The sequence below is a fragment of the Amblyraja radiata genome, chromosome 37, assembly GCF_010909765.2.
Source record: "Amblyraja radiata isolate CabotCenter1 chromosome 37, sAmbRad1.1.pri, whole genome shotgun sequence".
Lineage (NCBI taxonomy): Eukaryota > Metazoa > Chordata > Chondrichthyes > Rajiformes > Rajidae > Amblyraja > Amblyraja radiata.
In genome coordinates this window covers 482,183-497,500 of record NC_045992.1, presented here as the reverse complement: position 1 = coordinate 497,500, position 15,318 = coordinate 482,183, and the positions used below count along the sequence as shown (strand labels likewise).

The 15,318-nt window shown below is 44.7% G+C and overlaps 1 protein-coding gene across 4 annotated transcripts in view; it reads left to right on the top strand.

The window, feature by feature from the left end:
* Positions 1 to 14,382, top strand: part of adam8 (ADAM metallopeptidase domain 8) — a 31,335-nt gene extending 16,953 nt beyond the window's left edge. For 2 of the 4 annotated variants that reach the window (XM_033012449.1, XM_033012450.1), the window contains 11 exons: positions 1,114 to 1,216; positions 1,974 to 2,154; positions 2,491 to 2,568; positions 3,553 to 3,634; positions 4,548 to 4,671; positions 6,951 to 7,134; positions 7,869 to 7,928; positions 9,811 to 9,882; positions 10,815 to 10,868; positions 11,424 to 11,483; positions 12,360 to 14,382. In XM_033012449.1, coding sequence (XP_032868340.1) covers positions 1,114 to 1,216; positions 1,974 to 2,154; positions 2,491 to 2,568; positions 3,553 to 3,634; positions 4,548 to 4,671; positions 6,951 to 7,134; positions 7,869 to 7,928; positions 9,811 to 9,882; positions 10,815 to 10,868; positions 11,424 to 11,483; positions 12,360 to 12,410 — 1,049 coding nt within the window. In that variant the 3' untranslated portion in view covers positions 12,411 to 14,382. The remainder of the gene's footprint in view (positions 1 to 1,113; positions 1,217 to 1,973; positions 2,155 to 2,490; positions 2,569 to 3,552; positions 3,635 to 4,547; positions 4,672 to 6,950; positions 7,135 to 7,868; positions 7,929 to 9,810; positions 9,883 to 10,814; positions 10,869 to 11,423; positions 11,484 to 12,359) is intronic. The other 2 variants (XM_033012451.1, XM_033012452.1) reach the window with 2 other exon arrangements.
* Positions 14,383 to 15,318: the final 936 nt, after the last annotated feature.

The following is a 15,318-nucleotide window of genomic DNA, read 5'->3' as shown; positions in this document are numbered from 1 at the left end:
CGATCACTCGTTCACTAGGGAGTGGAGGATCTGAGTGGGCAGCCCACGGCCAGACTGAAGGGTAGAACAGGTTTGAGGGGCTGAGTGGACGTTTGTGCAGCTTGTGTTATTGACTCTGTGCCCAGTGATAGTTGTGCCTGGTTGTGGAGGGCAGGTGAAGCAGAGACGTCTGGAACCAAAGCTGGGCATGTTGGGGTTCACGATTCACCCCAGACTGCTGCTTACACTTCATCTCATTAACCATTACATGCCTTATACTAGAAAGTAAAGAAAAACATTAAAATAAAAACTAAACAATCCTTTTAATCTAAGTTGGCATTAGCGAAGGGGACAGATGTGAACAATATCTGTTCAGGAGGTCGTGGTATTACAGCTGTGGAGCAGGAGGTCTCACCTTTGACCTCGTTCCCAACCTCAATGTCGCCACGTGCAAGGCCTGGTGTTGTTCAGTGCCAGATGTTCTAGGACAGGGCCAGATGTTCGAGGGCAGTGCCAGATGTTCTAGGACAGGGCCAGATGTTCTAGGGCCATGCCAGATGTTCTAGGACAGGGCCAGATGTTCTAGGGCCATGCCAGATGTTCGAGGGCAGTGCCAGATGTTCTAGGACAGGGCCAGTTGTTCTAGGGCCATGCCAGATGTTCTAGGACAGGGCCAGATGTTCTAGGGCCGTGCCAGATGTTCTAGGACAGGGCCAGATGTTCTAGGGCCATGCCAGATGTTCCAGTGCAGTGCCAGATGTTCCAGGACAGGGCCAGATGTGCCAAGGCAGGGCCAGATGTGCCAGGGCAGGGCCAGATGTGCCAGGGCAGGGCCAGATATTCTAGGGCCGTGCCAGATGTTCCAGGGCAGTTCCAGATGTTCTAGGACAGGACCAGGTGTTCTAGGGCCGTGCCAGATGTTCAAGGGCAGTGCCAGATGTTCCAGGGCAGTGCCAGATGTTCCAGGGCAGTGCCAGATGTTCTAGGGCCGTGCCAGATGTTCCAGGGCAGGGCCAGATGTGCCAGGGAACCATCACCGATTCTTGCAGCAAGCTCCACTCCGCTGTCTCCAACTGTAACGTCGGGCTGCAGTAATGACGCTACTGAATGTGAATTATCTCCTGATGTTTACAGGTGCAGCAGTGGCTCCAAACCTCTGCTTCCAGCAGAATGAGATAGGAAACAAGTACCTTTATTGCAGAGCAACCAGCTACGGTCCTGAAGGCTGTCGGACAAAGTAAGCATGAAGCAGCTGGGTTGAGACATCAGATGTATGAAACAGCAGTAAGCATGAACCAACTACTGTGTACTAACCCCCACCAGCTGCATGCTCCCATCCAATGCTCTAGTGTTTAGAGATGCAGCACGTAAACAGGCCCTTCGGCCCACTGAGTCCACACTGACCAGCGATCCCTGCACACTTATGCTATCCTACATACTGGGGCCAATTTACATTCATACCAAGCAAATTAGCCTACAAACCCACATGACTGGAGTGTGGGAGGAAACCAGAGATCCCGGAGAAAACCCATGCGGATCACTGGGATAACGTTCAGACTCCACACAGACAGCACCTGTAGTCAGGATGGATGCCGGGACTCTGGTGCTGCGAGGCAGCAACTCTACTGCTGCACCACCGAGCTGTCCCTGGTGCATTAATGCCGTGCCAACAACCTGACCACTGCCTGCATGTCCCTATCCCATGATCCCGTTTCAGGAAATCACTTTAAACTGTTGGCAGGAAACAAATCTAAATTCGAGAGGTAGATTAGTTGGTGACGGACATAACACTTCTTCTTGCGCATGGCGTGCACAGCCTAAAGTTGTAGGACAACTTGTTCTATTTTATCTTATTTGATTGTGCACACCAGGTTGATTGCATTTGTCAAAACAGGGCGGACCACATGAAGGTTGCAATCTCCCACCCCACGGACATAACACGAGAATTCAGCAACTTCTGTAGTGTGATTATTCAAAACTTTTTTGTTTTGCAGAGACATAAAATGTGGTAAAATGCATTGTGTTGGAGGAAACAAGTTTCCCATAACTCAAGCGAAGTATGAAGTGGAACTGAACCACAACCTCCTGTGTAAGGTCGCAACGCTGAATGACCAGAGCACTGGTGTGGCCGACCCTGGGCACGTGGCCACTGGCACCAAATGTGGAGATGAGATGGTGAGAGACTAACGGCTGGTGTCATGAGCAATCAAGGTTACAGGCCCCGGTTACAGGCCCCGGTTACAGGGGCTCATTACAGGCCCCGGTTACAGACCCCGGTTACAGGGGCTCATTACAGGCCCCGGTTACAGGCCCCGGTTACAGGCCCCGGTTACAGGCCCCGGTTACAGGGGCTCATTACAGGCCCCAGTTACAGGCCCCAGTTACAGACCCCAGTTACAGGAACGTTACAGGGCAGTTACACCACACTGTGTAAACTGGCTGCTGGGATTGTTGTTACTCTGGATGTAACAAGTCTGATCCTGCATTAAGTGTAATCTATTTCATCAACAGGTCTGTTACGATGGTCGGTGCCAGAGTTTCCTGCTGTACGGACCACGGAATTGTTCCAGGAAATGCAACAGCCATGGGGTAGGCAGCTGGGCTTCAGTACAAGCGACCGTCAGGGTTTGCTGCTATGGAGAGCTGTACCAATCCCTTCACATCCTGAAGGGTTGGAAAAGTTGACCCCATTGACTGGAGGATGATTCACAAATGATCGCGGAATGAAGGAGATTTGTTTTGACTCCACGTCTGTGATATTTTAACATGGAGTTACACAGCACGGAAACAGGCCAGTCGCACACACTGCTGACCAACATGCCCCATCCACACCTGTCCCATTTCCCCACATCTGGCCCGTATCCACCTGAACCGTTCCCATCCAGATACCTCCAAGTCTCTCTTAAATGTTGTGATAGTCCCTGCCTCAACTGCCTCCACTTCTGGCAGCTTGTTCCATACACCCACCACTCTCTTTGTGGATAACATTGCCCCTCAGGTTCTTATTAAACCTTTCACCCTCTCACCTTCAACCTGTGTCCTCTGGTTCTCTGAGTCAAAGACTGTGTGTGTTCACCCAATCTATTCCCCTTGTGATTTTGTACACCTCTATAAGACATGATTCCTCACCAAGGAATAAAGTCCCAGCCTGCTCAACCTCTCCCTATTGCTCAGGCACCTCGAGTCCCGGCAACATCCTGGTAAACGATCTCTGCACTCTATCCAGCTTGAAAATGTTTAGTATTTAATCTGCTTTCATCAATCTTTTGGAGAATTCTCCGGGTGGAACAGGTGTTGTTGTTCTTCAGAGGGGGTGCAGGGATGTGGTGCTGCTGAAGGTCCTGCTTACTGCTACAGCACAGCTACAACTATGCACTAGGGGTCTGCACATGGACTAGCTATCTGCGGACGGGTCTGAATGTGTGCAGTGCATGGGGACATGCGCTAAGAGCAGCATGTGTGCCGTCAAGGTGCTGCACCACTGCATAATGTGTCGGGCATTCCACACGGGGGGTTATTCTCCTCCGTTTATTCCATGTTGATCCCAATGTTGCTGGTTGTCTTGTTTTAAAGGTTTGCAACCACCAGGGAATCTGTCACTGTGACCCAGGCTGGGCAAAGCCAGACTGTGCCATGCGGAAGGATGGCCTACCAGGTAGGAATCCAGCCACTACTTGCTGTACCTCAACCACACATACTACCCCTCCTAGCACCAGCTTCTCACGCCCACACAAGGACTAGGCAGTCACTGTGTCATTGAGACGTACAGCATGGGAACAGGCCATTCGGCCCACCATGTCCACGCCAACCAACCTTCTAGATTAGTGCAGATGTTAAAGATTACAGGGAGAAGGCAGGAGAATGGGAAAAGTAGATCAGCCATGATTGAATGGCAGAGAAGACTCAATGGGCTGAATGGCCTAAGTTGTGTTCCTATGACTTATGGTCACTCATTGCATTAACCCCATCTTCCAGCACCTGGACCCTGGATCTCAAACCCTAGGGATTCAAGTGTTTATTGAGACACATCTTAAGCAGAGTGAGGATTCTGTTCCACCAGGCAAATGTTACCATTGACACCAGTAGTATGTGGATTGTGGATTGTTTCATGGCTGGCTGTGTGACTCTGATCTTGGCACCACATGAGTAACCTGTTGGGGATTCGGTGTCTGGTGACTGGTTGAATGCTTGAATGTGAACGGGGTGTGAAGGGGTATACAAGCTGTTCATGGTGTAATCTGGCAACATACCAAAGGAAAATACTCCTTGCCCACTAGCATAGTCCGTGTTGTCTCTAGACAACGTTCAGTGAATATTTTCCCTGCTAGTCTCGTGTTTAGATGATTGGATGTCCATCCCATGAGAAGCAGCAGTTGGTTTAGTGTTGTCTCTTGCCCCATTATGTGGACGGTTCCATCATGTATGTACTCGCTCTCCAGAAACACCAGCAGGTTTTGTCATGGGGATTGGAGCTTTGAGGAATGGCATTAATCTCACACCCTGCTCTGCCTGTACAGTTTCAACAGCTGATGTGGTCACCTTGAGTTCATTTGTCATTTTCCTTCCAGTGAGCGATGGAGTGACTATCATTGTCGTCTGGGTGCTGGTGCCTTTCTTCCTTCTACTCATTCTCATTAGTGGCGGACTTCTATATTACAAAGGATGCTTAATGAAGAAATATATTAAAAAAATGTGAGTACTGATTTGTTTCCCCAAATTATCCCCATGTTTTACAATACATCATTTACGTTTGCAATCGCTCAGTAATTTGGAGATTTTGTGGACGCATGCAATTCTTTCCTAGTACTTTCCTGGTATTATGAATACTTAATCCAATGTATCCATTTGAAGAATATCCAGGCGCACGTGGACATTCCCACATTCCCACTTCCCACTTCCCACAAATGGCGGCTGGCTGACCTTACACCTCGTGTGTTTCTCTGCACCCTCCACACAACATCAATGGCACAGAACTCTGTTGATCTCTGTTTTATAATGAACAGTGACTGTTCCTCTGCCGTCTTACTGGTTACAAAATCCCAAAGATCCCACCAGGACAATCTGTAGTGAGCTGGGAATTGAGTTGAAACTAAAAGCTACACTTGAATTGTGATCAGAAGACTTGGTTGAATCAGTAATAATCCAGAGATACTGAAGCAAATGTGGTCATCTTTGTTTCTCCACTCTACCAGGAGAACAAAATACATTTATTGTGTTTTTTTTAATCTGTGGTTAATCTACGGGAAGTGAGTTCTGAAATAAAAATTACATGCAAACAGGAATTAAATTGATGACTAACCACTGTGGTCACATGCACTCACTTTGGTACAATTCAGTAGAGGCTTCCTTGGTACAGCATTAGATTTATGAGGCATGTACACTGGCAAAATGGTAAGATGGTTACAGTTCACATAAACGTTAGTGTACATTTTGATATTGAGATAGGAATCTGAGAATAGCATTTATTACCTTCTTATTTATTGATCAAAGTTATGTCTCTTCTCAATTAGCCAGAAGTGCTTGGCTTTTAAAACATGATCTAAATCTTTTCAAGAGCCTTCTTTAAGATGGAGTTGAAATCATGTGATGGATAGGGGTTGAATTTGTCCTTTTTGCTGAAATAGGAAGTAATCATCTGACCTTTGTAACAGAAGATAGACACAAAATGCCGGAGTAACTCAGCGGGACAGGCAGCATCTCTGGAGAGAAGGAATAGATGACGTTTCGGGTCAAGAGCCTTCTTCAGACCTTTGTAACATGATTGGGGTTGTGTAACAATGTTAATACTTGGAGAAATATTGCAGTCGGTGCAATATCTTTGCACTATCCTTTCTCCTTTATCTGTGTACTGTGGACAGTTTGATTGTAATCATGTGTAGTCTTTTCTTTGGCCAGATAGTACACAAGCTTTTCACTGTACCTCTGCACATGTGACCATAGTAAACCGGTCAATGTAGAGAAGATATTCTGGTGGGATTGCCAGTCAGGCTGTACGGTACAACTTGGGGAATGAAGGAGGTGATCAGTTTGGGGTTGTATGTGAGACCTCAGTAGTCAGCATTTGGAGGAGCAGCCACGCGGAGGGTGCAGATAGCTGTATGAATGACGGGGGGTGTGGTGGGTAGGGGCAACATCTGGGAGACAGGGCAGACTGTACCCCTCCCCTCTGTTGCCCACCAAATACAGCTGCTGCTCTCATGCAGGGGAAAGTCACCACTCAGCTTGAACAAGAATCTTGGTGTGCATTTCACACATTTATATTACAATTTAAAATGTAACGGTTAATTTCTATTACTTAAGGCGTTTTGGTAAATCTATATTTACTAAATTTACAAACAGTGGATTCACAAACTGCAACAGGTAGAGCTGCTGCCTCACAGCGCCTGAGGAATGGGTTTGAACCTGATCTTGGCGCTGTCTGTGTGGAGTTTGCAAGTTCTCCCTGTGACTGCGTGGGTTTCCTCCGGGTGCTCTGGTTTTCTCCCAACGAAGTGCAGGTCTATAGGTCAATTATTCTCTGTAAATTTCCCCTAGTGTAAAGTGAGTGGGCAAGACAGTAGGATAACATAGAACCAGTGTGTACAGGTGTTTGGTGGCTAGCATGAACATGGTGGGCTGAAGAGCCAGTTTCCATGCTGTATCTCTAAACTATAGATACTTTTTAAACAATTTGCATCTTTGTGAGCTGCTTCACCTTGTCTGACTATCAGACTCCAATGTTGGTAAGGCTGTGGAATGTTGTGGGTGGTCTGGACCCTAGACCCCAGGCTGGGTCCCCAGTGACAGACCCCCCTCTGCAGGATAACCTGCATGGAGCATGGCGGGACCTACAGCCATCGCCACCATTAGAGAGAGCGATCCGCTGCAACTACAGGGGGCAGTCATTCCACAAGAGGCTGAGACTTGTTACTGTAGCAGATGCCAGAGTTACAGCTGCTGACTGACTGAATAACGTCTCTGTTTCATTGCAGACCAATAAAGTCCAGTTCGTGTGGTTTGACAAACCCGATGTTTGTGGATGGAAAAGGCAGGAACGGCTCCAAGGCCGTGATCCCAAACAGCCGGAGAACGCCCGTCAGACATGCACTGCTGGCTGCATCCAGAGAAGACAAGCCCCTACAGATCATGGTCATGCCCAGCCGCCCAGCTCCTCTGGTAAACACACCAGACTGTTCCCATCCTGGCCAGTCTCATCTCATTGCAGTATGCCTGTATGTGCTTGCTTCATACTGAACCTGTACATTGCAGTATGCCTGTGTGTGCTTGCTCCATACTGAACCTGTACATTGCAGTATGCCTGTATGTGCTTGCTCCATACTGAACCTGTACATTGTCAATGAGCCCAATGTTTCTGATGGGGCAGATGATGAGCAACCACCTTGAGCCACTGCATCTCACCTGCTGAAGGTACATCCTTGCACTGGTGGTAGACACAAAATGGTGGAGTAACTCAGCGGGACAGGCAGCATCTCTGGAGAGAAGGAATAGGCGATGTTTCGGATCGAGATCCTTCTTTAGACTGATGTCGGGAGGAGGGGGAGGCGGGAAAAAGATGGAAAGTGGGTGGAGACAGTCGGACTTGCAGGAGAACTGGGAAGGGGGGGGGGAAGGAGGGCGAAAGCAAGGGCTCTCCGAAATTATAGGTCAATATTCATGCCGCTGAGGTGTAAGCTACCCAAGCGAAATATGAGGTGCTGTTCCTCTAATTTGCACTGGGCCTCACTTAACAGATTATTATATTATTTATCAGAGGGGCTGGTTGGCAATATGCAAACAACATCTAAATATCTTAAATTATTAAAATACATAACATTTTCAATAAAACTTATTGACAGTTTTATGTACAAATGTCAGCCAAATAGTTTAATTTTTGTTTTATTTCCATGTAGCCTCCAAAGCCAGTGGTGGGCAAGACCCTTTCCACAAACACTGCAGCAAAGTCATTGCAGGTAAAATATTCTCGCATAGACGTTCGTGAATTTATCACAAATACACAGCAGCTGTTACTTTGCATTAATGCGATATATTCAGTTCATCAAATAATGTGAAGTCACTCATATTTGTCAAATCTGCATCTGCTATTACTTGACAATTAAAATGTCCCAACCACTTCATAGAAATGTCAGAATTACTGAGAAATACTCCAGGAGAATATCAGAATGTCACTACTTTGGGTATTGGATATAAACTGCTTGTTTTCACTTTAATAGTTGGTTTGGACATCAGTGAGATTAGTCATGGCCAGTTCACTGTTCTTAATTAATTTAAGTGAACATTAGAGAGACCATAAACCTTCAATCACATATAATGGATGATATATGCTGGTTCACTGCAAGTGCTTTAAGTAGCGATGAGATTGGAGATCTTCACCTGCCAAAGCTCCACCCAAATGATTGGAGCTTACCTCTCGTAGAACAGGAACAGGCCCTTCGGTCCACAATGTCTGTGCTATCCATGATGCCAAGATAAACTAATCCCTTCTGCTTCCCTATGGTCTCCATCTCTCCATCCCTTACCTTTTCACATGCAAGTCTTTCATCAGAAGAAGCACAAGGGTGGCACAGTGGCAGAGTTGCTGCCTTACAGAGCCAAAAATCCAGGTCTGATCCTAACTACAGGTGCTGTCTGTATGGAGTTTGTACATTCTCCCTGTGGCCACGTGGGTTTTCTCTGGTTTTCTCCCACGTTCCAAAGACGTGGTTTCTGTAAATTGTCCCTAGTGTGTCGGATAGACTTGTGTACGGATGATCACTGGTTGGAGCGGACTCGGTGCGCCTTAATTTAGTTCAACAAAGAAACTGACAAGTTACTAAAGAACCGGTGGTTTCACTTCTACCCAGGATGTGAAACCACCTCAGGCTGGAACCCCACCACACCCTGACCAGAACCACAATATGCATCAGCTCGCAACAACTGTGCTTCAAACTGTGCTCGCAATACTCAGCATTGTAGAATCGTAAAGCACGCAAATAGGCCTCCAGATAGTGAGTCTGCACCAATCTTTACAAGTCTATTTGTACTTGTCCTAACATCCCATTTTGTGTTCGCCCCTCATGCCTATTAATTTCTCCCCCCGCCCCCACCTCCCTTCCCATGTTCTACTATGTACAGGGCTTGATTAGTAACACTAATGCAGACAACACTAAAATAGGTGGTATTGTACATAGTGAAGGTGGTTATCTGAAGTCGGCAAGTGGGCTGAGGACTGGAGTCGAATGTACGCAAGTGTGAGGTGTTGCATTTTGGGAAGTCAAACCAAAACCCAGAACCTTCACAATAAATAGTAGGGCCCTGGGGAGTGTTTGTAGAGCAGAAGGATCTGGGGGTGCAGGCACATCGTTCCTTCAATGTGGTGCCATAGGTAGATAGGGTGGTAAACAAGGCTTTTAGTGCATTGGCCTTCAGCAGTCAAGGTACTGAGTACAGAGGTTGGGATGTTAGGTTACAGTTGTACAAAACGTTGGTGAGCCCACTGACTCTGAGTCAATGACCAGGAGTAATTTACAACCTGCACCTCAATGGAATGTGGGAGGAAAGCCATGCAGTCACAGGGAGAGCATGCAAACTCCAAACAGATAGTGCCCAAGATCAGGATTGAACCTGGAGGCTGGAGCTGAGGCAGTAGGTCTCCCAACTGGAAGACGGTTGCCGTGCCATTGGAACATGTGGAACCATGTGGATGGTTCAAGAGTCTGACTGAAGGCTCCAGTACTGCACCTGCCATCATATGGGTGCATGCAGGTCCAATGGCCTTTACGTGATCAATTGTGGTAAATCTTTTGGATTCTGAAATTGTAACAGGAATTTAAATCTTTCTTTTCCTAACCCTAGCATCGAATGGTGAAACCAAGTGCCCCGCCCCCAATCCCACCATCTAAACCACCTCTGCAGCTACATGCATCGGTGAGTCTGCAATGTCATGCCTATTTATTTCATGATGCTTCCTCATTAGGCTGTAAATGTTTGATGGATAAAGGTCAAGAATAACATTGGGAATATTCAGAGTCTTGTGAATATGAAGTATGTCAGCAGGCTTGGCTAGTTTGAAACTGTTATTTATCCATCCTTAAATATGGGATTATGGTAGGAAGCAGCAACAATTTTTAAATGCTAGATAATGGATCGATTCACTGCATTTGTTAATGCTTCGTACAAATGCAGCAGTAATTTATGGTCAAAGCAGGTGGGTGGTGAAATGAAAACCCAGCAGTGATTGTCCAGGCTGCCTGCTTTGCAAAAATGTCATCTCAGTTGAGGATTAGTCAAAGGAATGGTTGATGCCGTGAGAGCAACTGAAAGATAATCTGCCACAGGAGGCTAAACCTGGCTGCACAAATTAATCAGCATATGTGTTATTGATTCAGATTCCAGCTTTAATTTGAAAACTGTTTTATTTCCACTTTTATTCTTCTCGATCCAATCAATCATGGGCGGCGCAGTTAAGAGTTGCTGACAAACAGCGCCAGAGACCCGGATTCGATCCTGACCTCCACTACTTTCTGTGTGGAGTTTGCACGTTTTTCCTGTGACTGCATGGGTTTTCTCCGGGTGCTCCGGGTTCTTCCCAGATCCCAAAGACGTGCATGTTTGTAGGTTAATTGGCCCTTCTGTAAATCTACCCGTGTGTAGAGAGAGGGAGAGAAAGTGAGGGAACATAGAACTGTTTCTGGGTACTTTTTATTTGGATGCACCAAACTTATTATAGTTTCAGCTTAAAAAGTGCAGTACAACCACTTTATGGTTGTACATGGTGATCTGTCAATGTAAACTGCAAGATGTTAATGCAGTTAAGTCCAAAATACGTTTGCAAACAAGTTTTTTTTTCTTCCCACCAGGCTCGGCCACCACCACCTCCATCTAAACCACTGCCGGAACTCAAGGCTAAGCCAGTAAGTGTTGCTTGTCCCTCTCCACCATTCACTCGCTTCCACCCATTCACAGTGCAATAACCTGACCTGTCGTCAGAAATAGATGACAGGAGCTACCCTACAGCTGATGGGCTGAAGGGCCTGTTTCTGTCCTGTCACTTATTCCAAATAACCCTGAGTCCATAAACATGAAACCCTGAAACCACTCGAGTGACAACATTTAGTTTCTTGAATCAATCATTATAGAGAAATCCAGGCAGATTTTCCCCAACTGTTCCCTGAGGCTTGCAAAGAAAAACAAGCCATGTGGAGGTGTACACAGTCTTTGTACACTTATGCAAATAATCTTAAACATGTACATAAAACCTACTTGGGCATGCAACTGTGTAGGAATATCTCCAAGCAATTGTGTGTGAATTTGTTCTTTAATAACCAGTTATTAAAATTGTTATCTAAGCAAGAGAAATATAGAGTTTCTAATGAAATATTAGCCGACAAAGTACTTTGTATGAAGTGTAACTGATCTAATCATCAGAGAGCAGAAGGAAGTGGTAAAGTTGAGCTGATGTTTTTCAGGTAGTGAAGCTCAAGACCTTGCCTGCACTTCCCCCCACCACACCCTACAGACCAACAGCGGTAAGCCTCAGACAACCACTGCAGTACCAGCACTAACTAACCAAGCTCGGGCAGGGTCTGTCCATCTAGGCTGGCCCAGTGTGAAGCCTAGAGCCGTCTCACCTTATCGCATGCTGTTTCACTGCTCCCTGTTTACTGCAGAATTTTGAAACTGATATTTAAAGCTAGTAAGAGTGATGAGACAATCCAATGTTCAGGTTGGTGTCATTTTGAGAAGAGGAGCCCAGCAAAGTAATCCCAACAAGCAATGCAGATGCTGGTTTACCAAGGAAAGACACAAAGTGCTGGAGTAACTCAGTGGGTCACGGAGCATCCCTGGATACGTGACCTTTTGGGTTGGGACCCTCCTCAAGAAGAGAAGCTTTTCACTGATAATTAACCCATTTGTCCATCTATGGGATGTGGTAGAAACCCATGTGATCATCACATGTGGAACATGTCAGCACCCACTTTAGTCCCTGGAGCTGAGACAACAGCACAAAGAGAGAAATGTTACTCACATCAGTGGATAAAGTAGAGCACTTTTGTGGTGGCATGGTGGTGCAGCTGCTGCTTTACAACACCAGAGACCCGGGTTCAATCCTGACCACGGATGCTGTTTGTACAGAGTTTGCATGTTCTCCCTGTGACTGCATGGGTTTTCTTCAGGTGCTCCGGTTTCCTCCCACACTCCAGAGACGTGCGGGTTTGCAGGTTAATTGGCTTTTGTAAACTTGTCGCTAGTGTCTAGGACAGTCCTTTGTACGGGGTGATCGTTGGTTGGCGCAGACTCAGTGAGCTGAAGGGCATTGTTTCCATGCTGTATCTCTGACATCTAAAATGAAATGTAACATTAAGTGTCATTGTGACTAAACAGTTGAATCTTGATCTTGCTAGGTTGGTTTCAAGCCAAAAGTTGCCTTAAAGCCACCAAACCAGCACAGATGAAGAGGAACGATGTGGCAACATCACTGCACTACAGAGGCACAGATGTGGAGCCATTACATCAGGAAGAAGATAAAAATATATTTTGGTTTCTTGTCGTATTAATTCATACAGTGATCAGTGAGAACTCAAAATCCTCAATACAAAACTACTCTGTCGAGTTTAAAATAACAGAGGACACAATATCTGCACGGATACTGCTGTCCTCACACTATGGTACTTGCTAAAGATATCATGCCTGTGTTTTTTTTAACTGAGATAAATGAAAGTGTTTCTGCTGCAAACAATTGGATGCAGTTTGTGAATTGGCCCTTCTGCTTAGACAGATTACTTTGGGGGAAAAACAAAATGACAATGATAAATTGAATTAAATATTTAAATTGTACTTCTTGATTTAATCTTGTAGAAAGTTCTAAGCTTGGGTGTCAATGAGGAAGCACGTTCCCCAGAGATTTTGTTCTTGAGCAATGTTGCATTCAGTTGCATCAGAGTTGGAATTGCTCCAACCCAAGGGACCTCTCTACACCCCAGTAACCAAGGCTGGTGTTGGATGACAGAGTGAAAGGAAGGGCTGTTCATGGGGCACTGAAGCCTAGCTTCTATCTGATAGTTCAACACTTCAGTCAGTTTGGCAATAACTGTAGTTGCTGCTTGCTCGACTGCTACTTAGATGCTAGGACATGAGTTCAAGGGGAAGATAAATGTAATTAAAAGCTGGTATTACGGACCAACTGCTGGGTATCACCGTTCATTAGTCGTAGGAGCAGAATTAGGCCATTCGGTCCATCGAGTCTACTCCGTCATAAGAATGGACTCGCTGATGTTCCTTGATGCAGGAAATCTCGACCCGAAACGTCACCCATTCCTTCTCTCCAAAGATGCTGTCTGTCCCGCTGAATTACTCCAGCATTTTGTGTCTATCTTCAATGTTATGTCCCTTGTTGAAATTGCCCCATTACATTTATAAATATTAAAATGATGTTTGGACAACTATTCCATGTACAAATATGATGTTCTGCTCACCTCGGTTTGATGAAAAAATTACCAAAGGTTCAAATGTATTTTATTGTCAGGTTCAGTGAATTTCAATTTATCAATGAGTGGTGAGGTAAACACAGAGCAGATGCCGCCAGGAATTCCATCTTTTCATTCAGCAACTTTATTCAAATCAGTCAGTACAAATGCTTTAAATATGAAAGGTTTGATGGGAATAAGGTGTAACCCATGTTAACTGTCAGAATATCCTCTGTAACAAACAAGTATTTTACCTGCTTCAGTTCCCATGTTTGTTTTTGGAAGAGGAATAGTTCAAATCCAAATTGCTGTTTGTTGCAGTTCTGCCTCAGATCTGCATTCATAATCAAGCACACAGACCAAGTGCAATAATCAACATAATATCAGGAGTATTCACCTTGGTAGCTGCTGCAAATACCATGAATTGAAGTTGTACTTGAATCTAATTATTAATTTAAATACAGTTTATAGAGAAAAATGACGTTGAACTACTGTTGTTTGTGGGGCTAGCTAATGGGGTATGTGGAAACCTTTTTTTATGATATTTATTCCTTTTAAAAGGTATGGGTAGGACAAGCTTCAAATAATTCAAACTTTATTTGAATCGCCTAAGGCGATATTTTTTATAATTCTAATTTGCAAGTGAATATCTATCTAATTTTATTGGCAATATTTATGGAAGATTCCTGTTGCAATGAAATGTAATTTTTAACTCTCCCACGATTTTAATCAATGCAAGCATATGCCCCATTTCCAGATTAATCTGATTCTATCGTTTGGTGAATCGTAACATGTTTAATTGATCTTTGGTATTTGAATTGAACTCCATTGTGCCTATTTCACGGATATTTCCGTAAATTGTATGCACTTTTTCAGCTGGCCTGAACAATTGTTTCAGTGTGAAATGGGTTATTTATTTTCTTCTAGCAAATAAATCTGTATTTTAATGCAATAAGATATTGCACTTTGTTTGGGGGTGCCTATTGTTCTTGTTCATCTGTTTGCCTCAAGTACAAAGTCAAATTGGACCAAAACTGTTGACGTGGTTATTTTAAAACTAAGCCATTTAAAAAAAAAAAAAAGAACTTAGCATTAATGAGCAGAATTTAAAAATAATGTTGGAAGTTGTGTATGTCTTTGGATTTTAAAATGCAGATGCTCGATTAACTTTCCATTTCACAGTCATTAATCATTGTCACATTGATACTACTTGTATTGAATTCAGTCATGCTGTTTGGGAGTGTTGGTGTACCGTATTGTACAACTTCCATCAGAACCAAAAGCAACGGTTCTAGCCAGGATTCTAATTTACAAAAAAATGTCAGCATCACGTTCCTTCCTGTAAGATGCCACTTGCAATGAGGTGAAGTTGCAAAGGCAACAGTAGCTTTGGGGACCATTGGGCAACTGGACCATCTTTGTATGGCCCAAACTATCTTGGAACATCTACCATGTGGATATCAGAATATAAATTAATTCAGCAATGGTGAAATTGTTCAGGAGCAGTTCTCTTCAGAAAGAGCACAGATTTATGAATCCTTGAACATAAACAGGAGTTCAGTTGTATAGTATACATGTAGCAAATAGAACAAATAGAAATACCTTGGTCCATAGCTTCCCACCCATTTGAAGCAAGGAGACCCCCTAGCATCCTTACAGAAAGATTCATTGCTCTTCCCAGGTTTAGGTGAGTTAGTGTTGCTGACTGTTTCCTGACCAAGTGTTTGGTTCTTTTGCTGGGAGATAATTTGATTGCATGATGCTTTCGTTTCTTTTAATCATCCAGATGTTCTCTTTAGTTAAAGCATTGGAGGACATTCCATTTCACTCATTCTGAATTTGGAAATGTGTAGGTGGGACATAGTTTGCTTGGTCAAAATTTGGGGAGGATAGATTT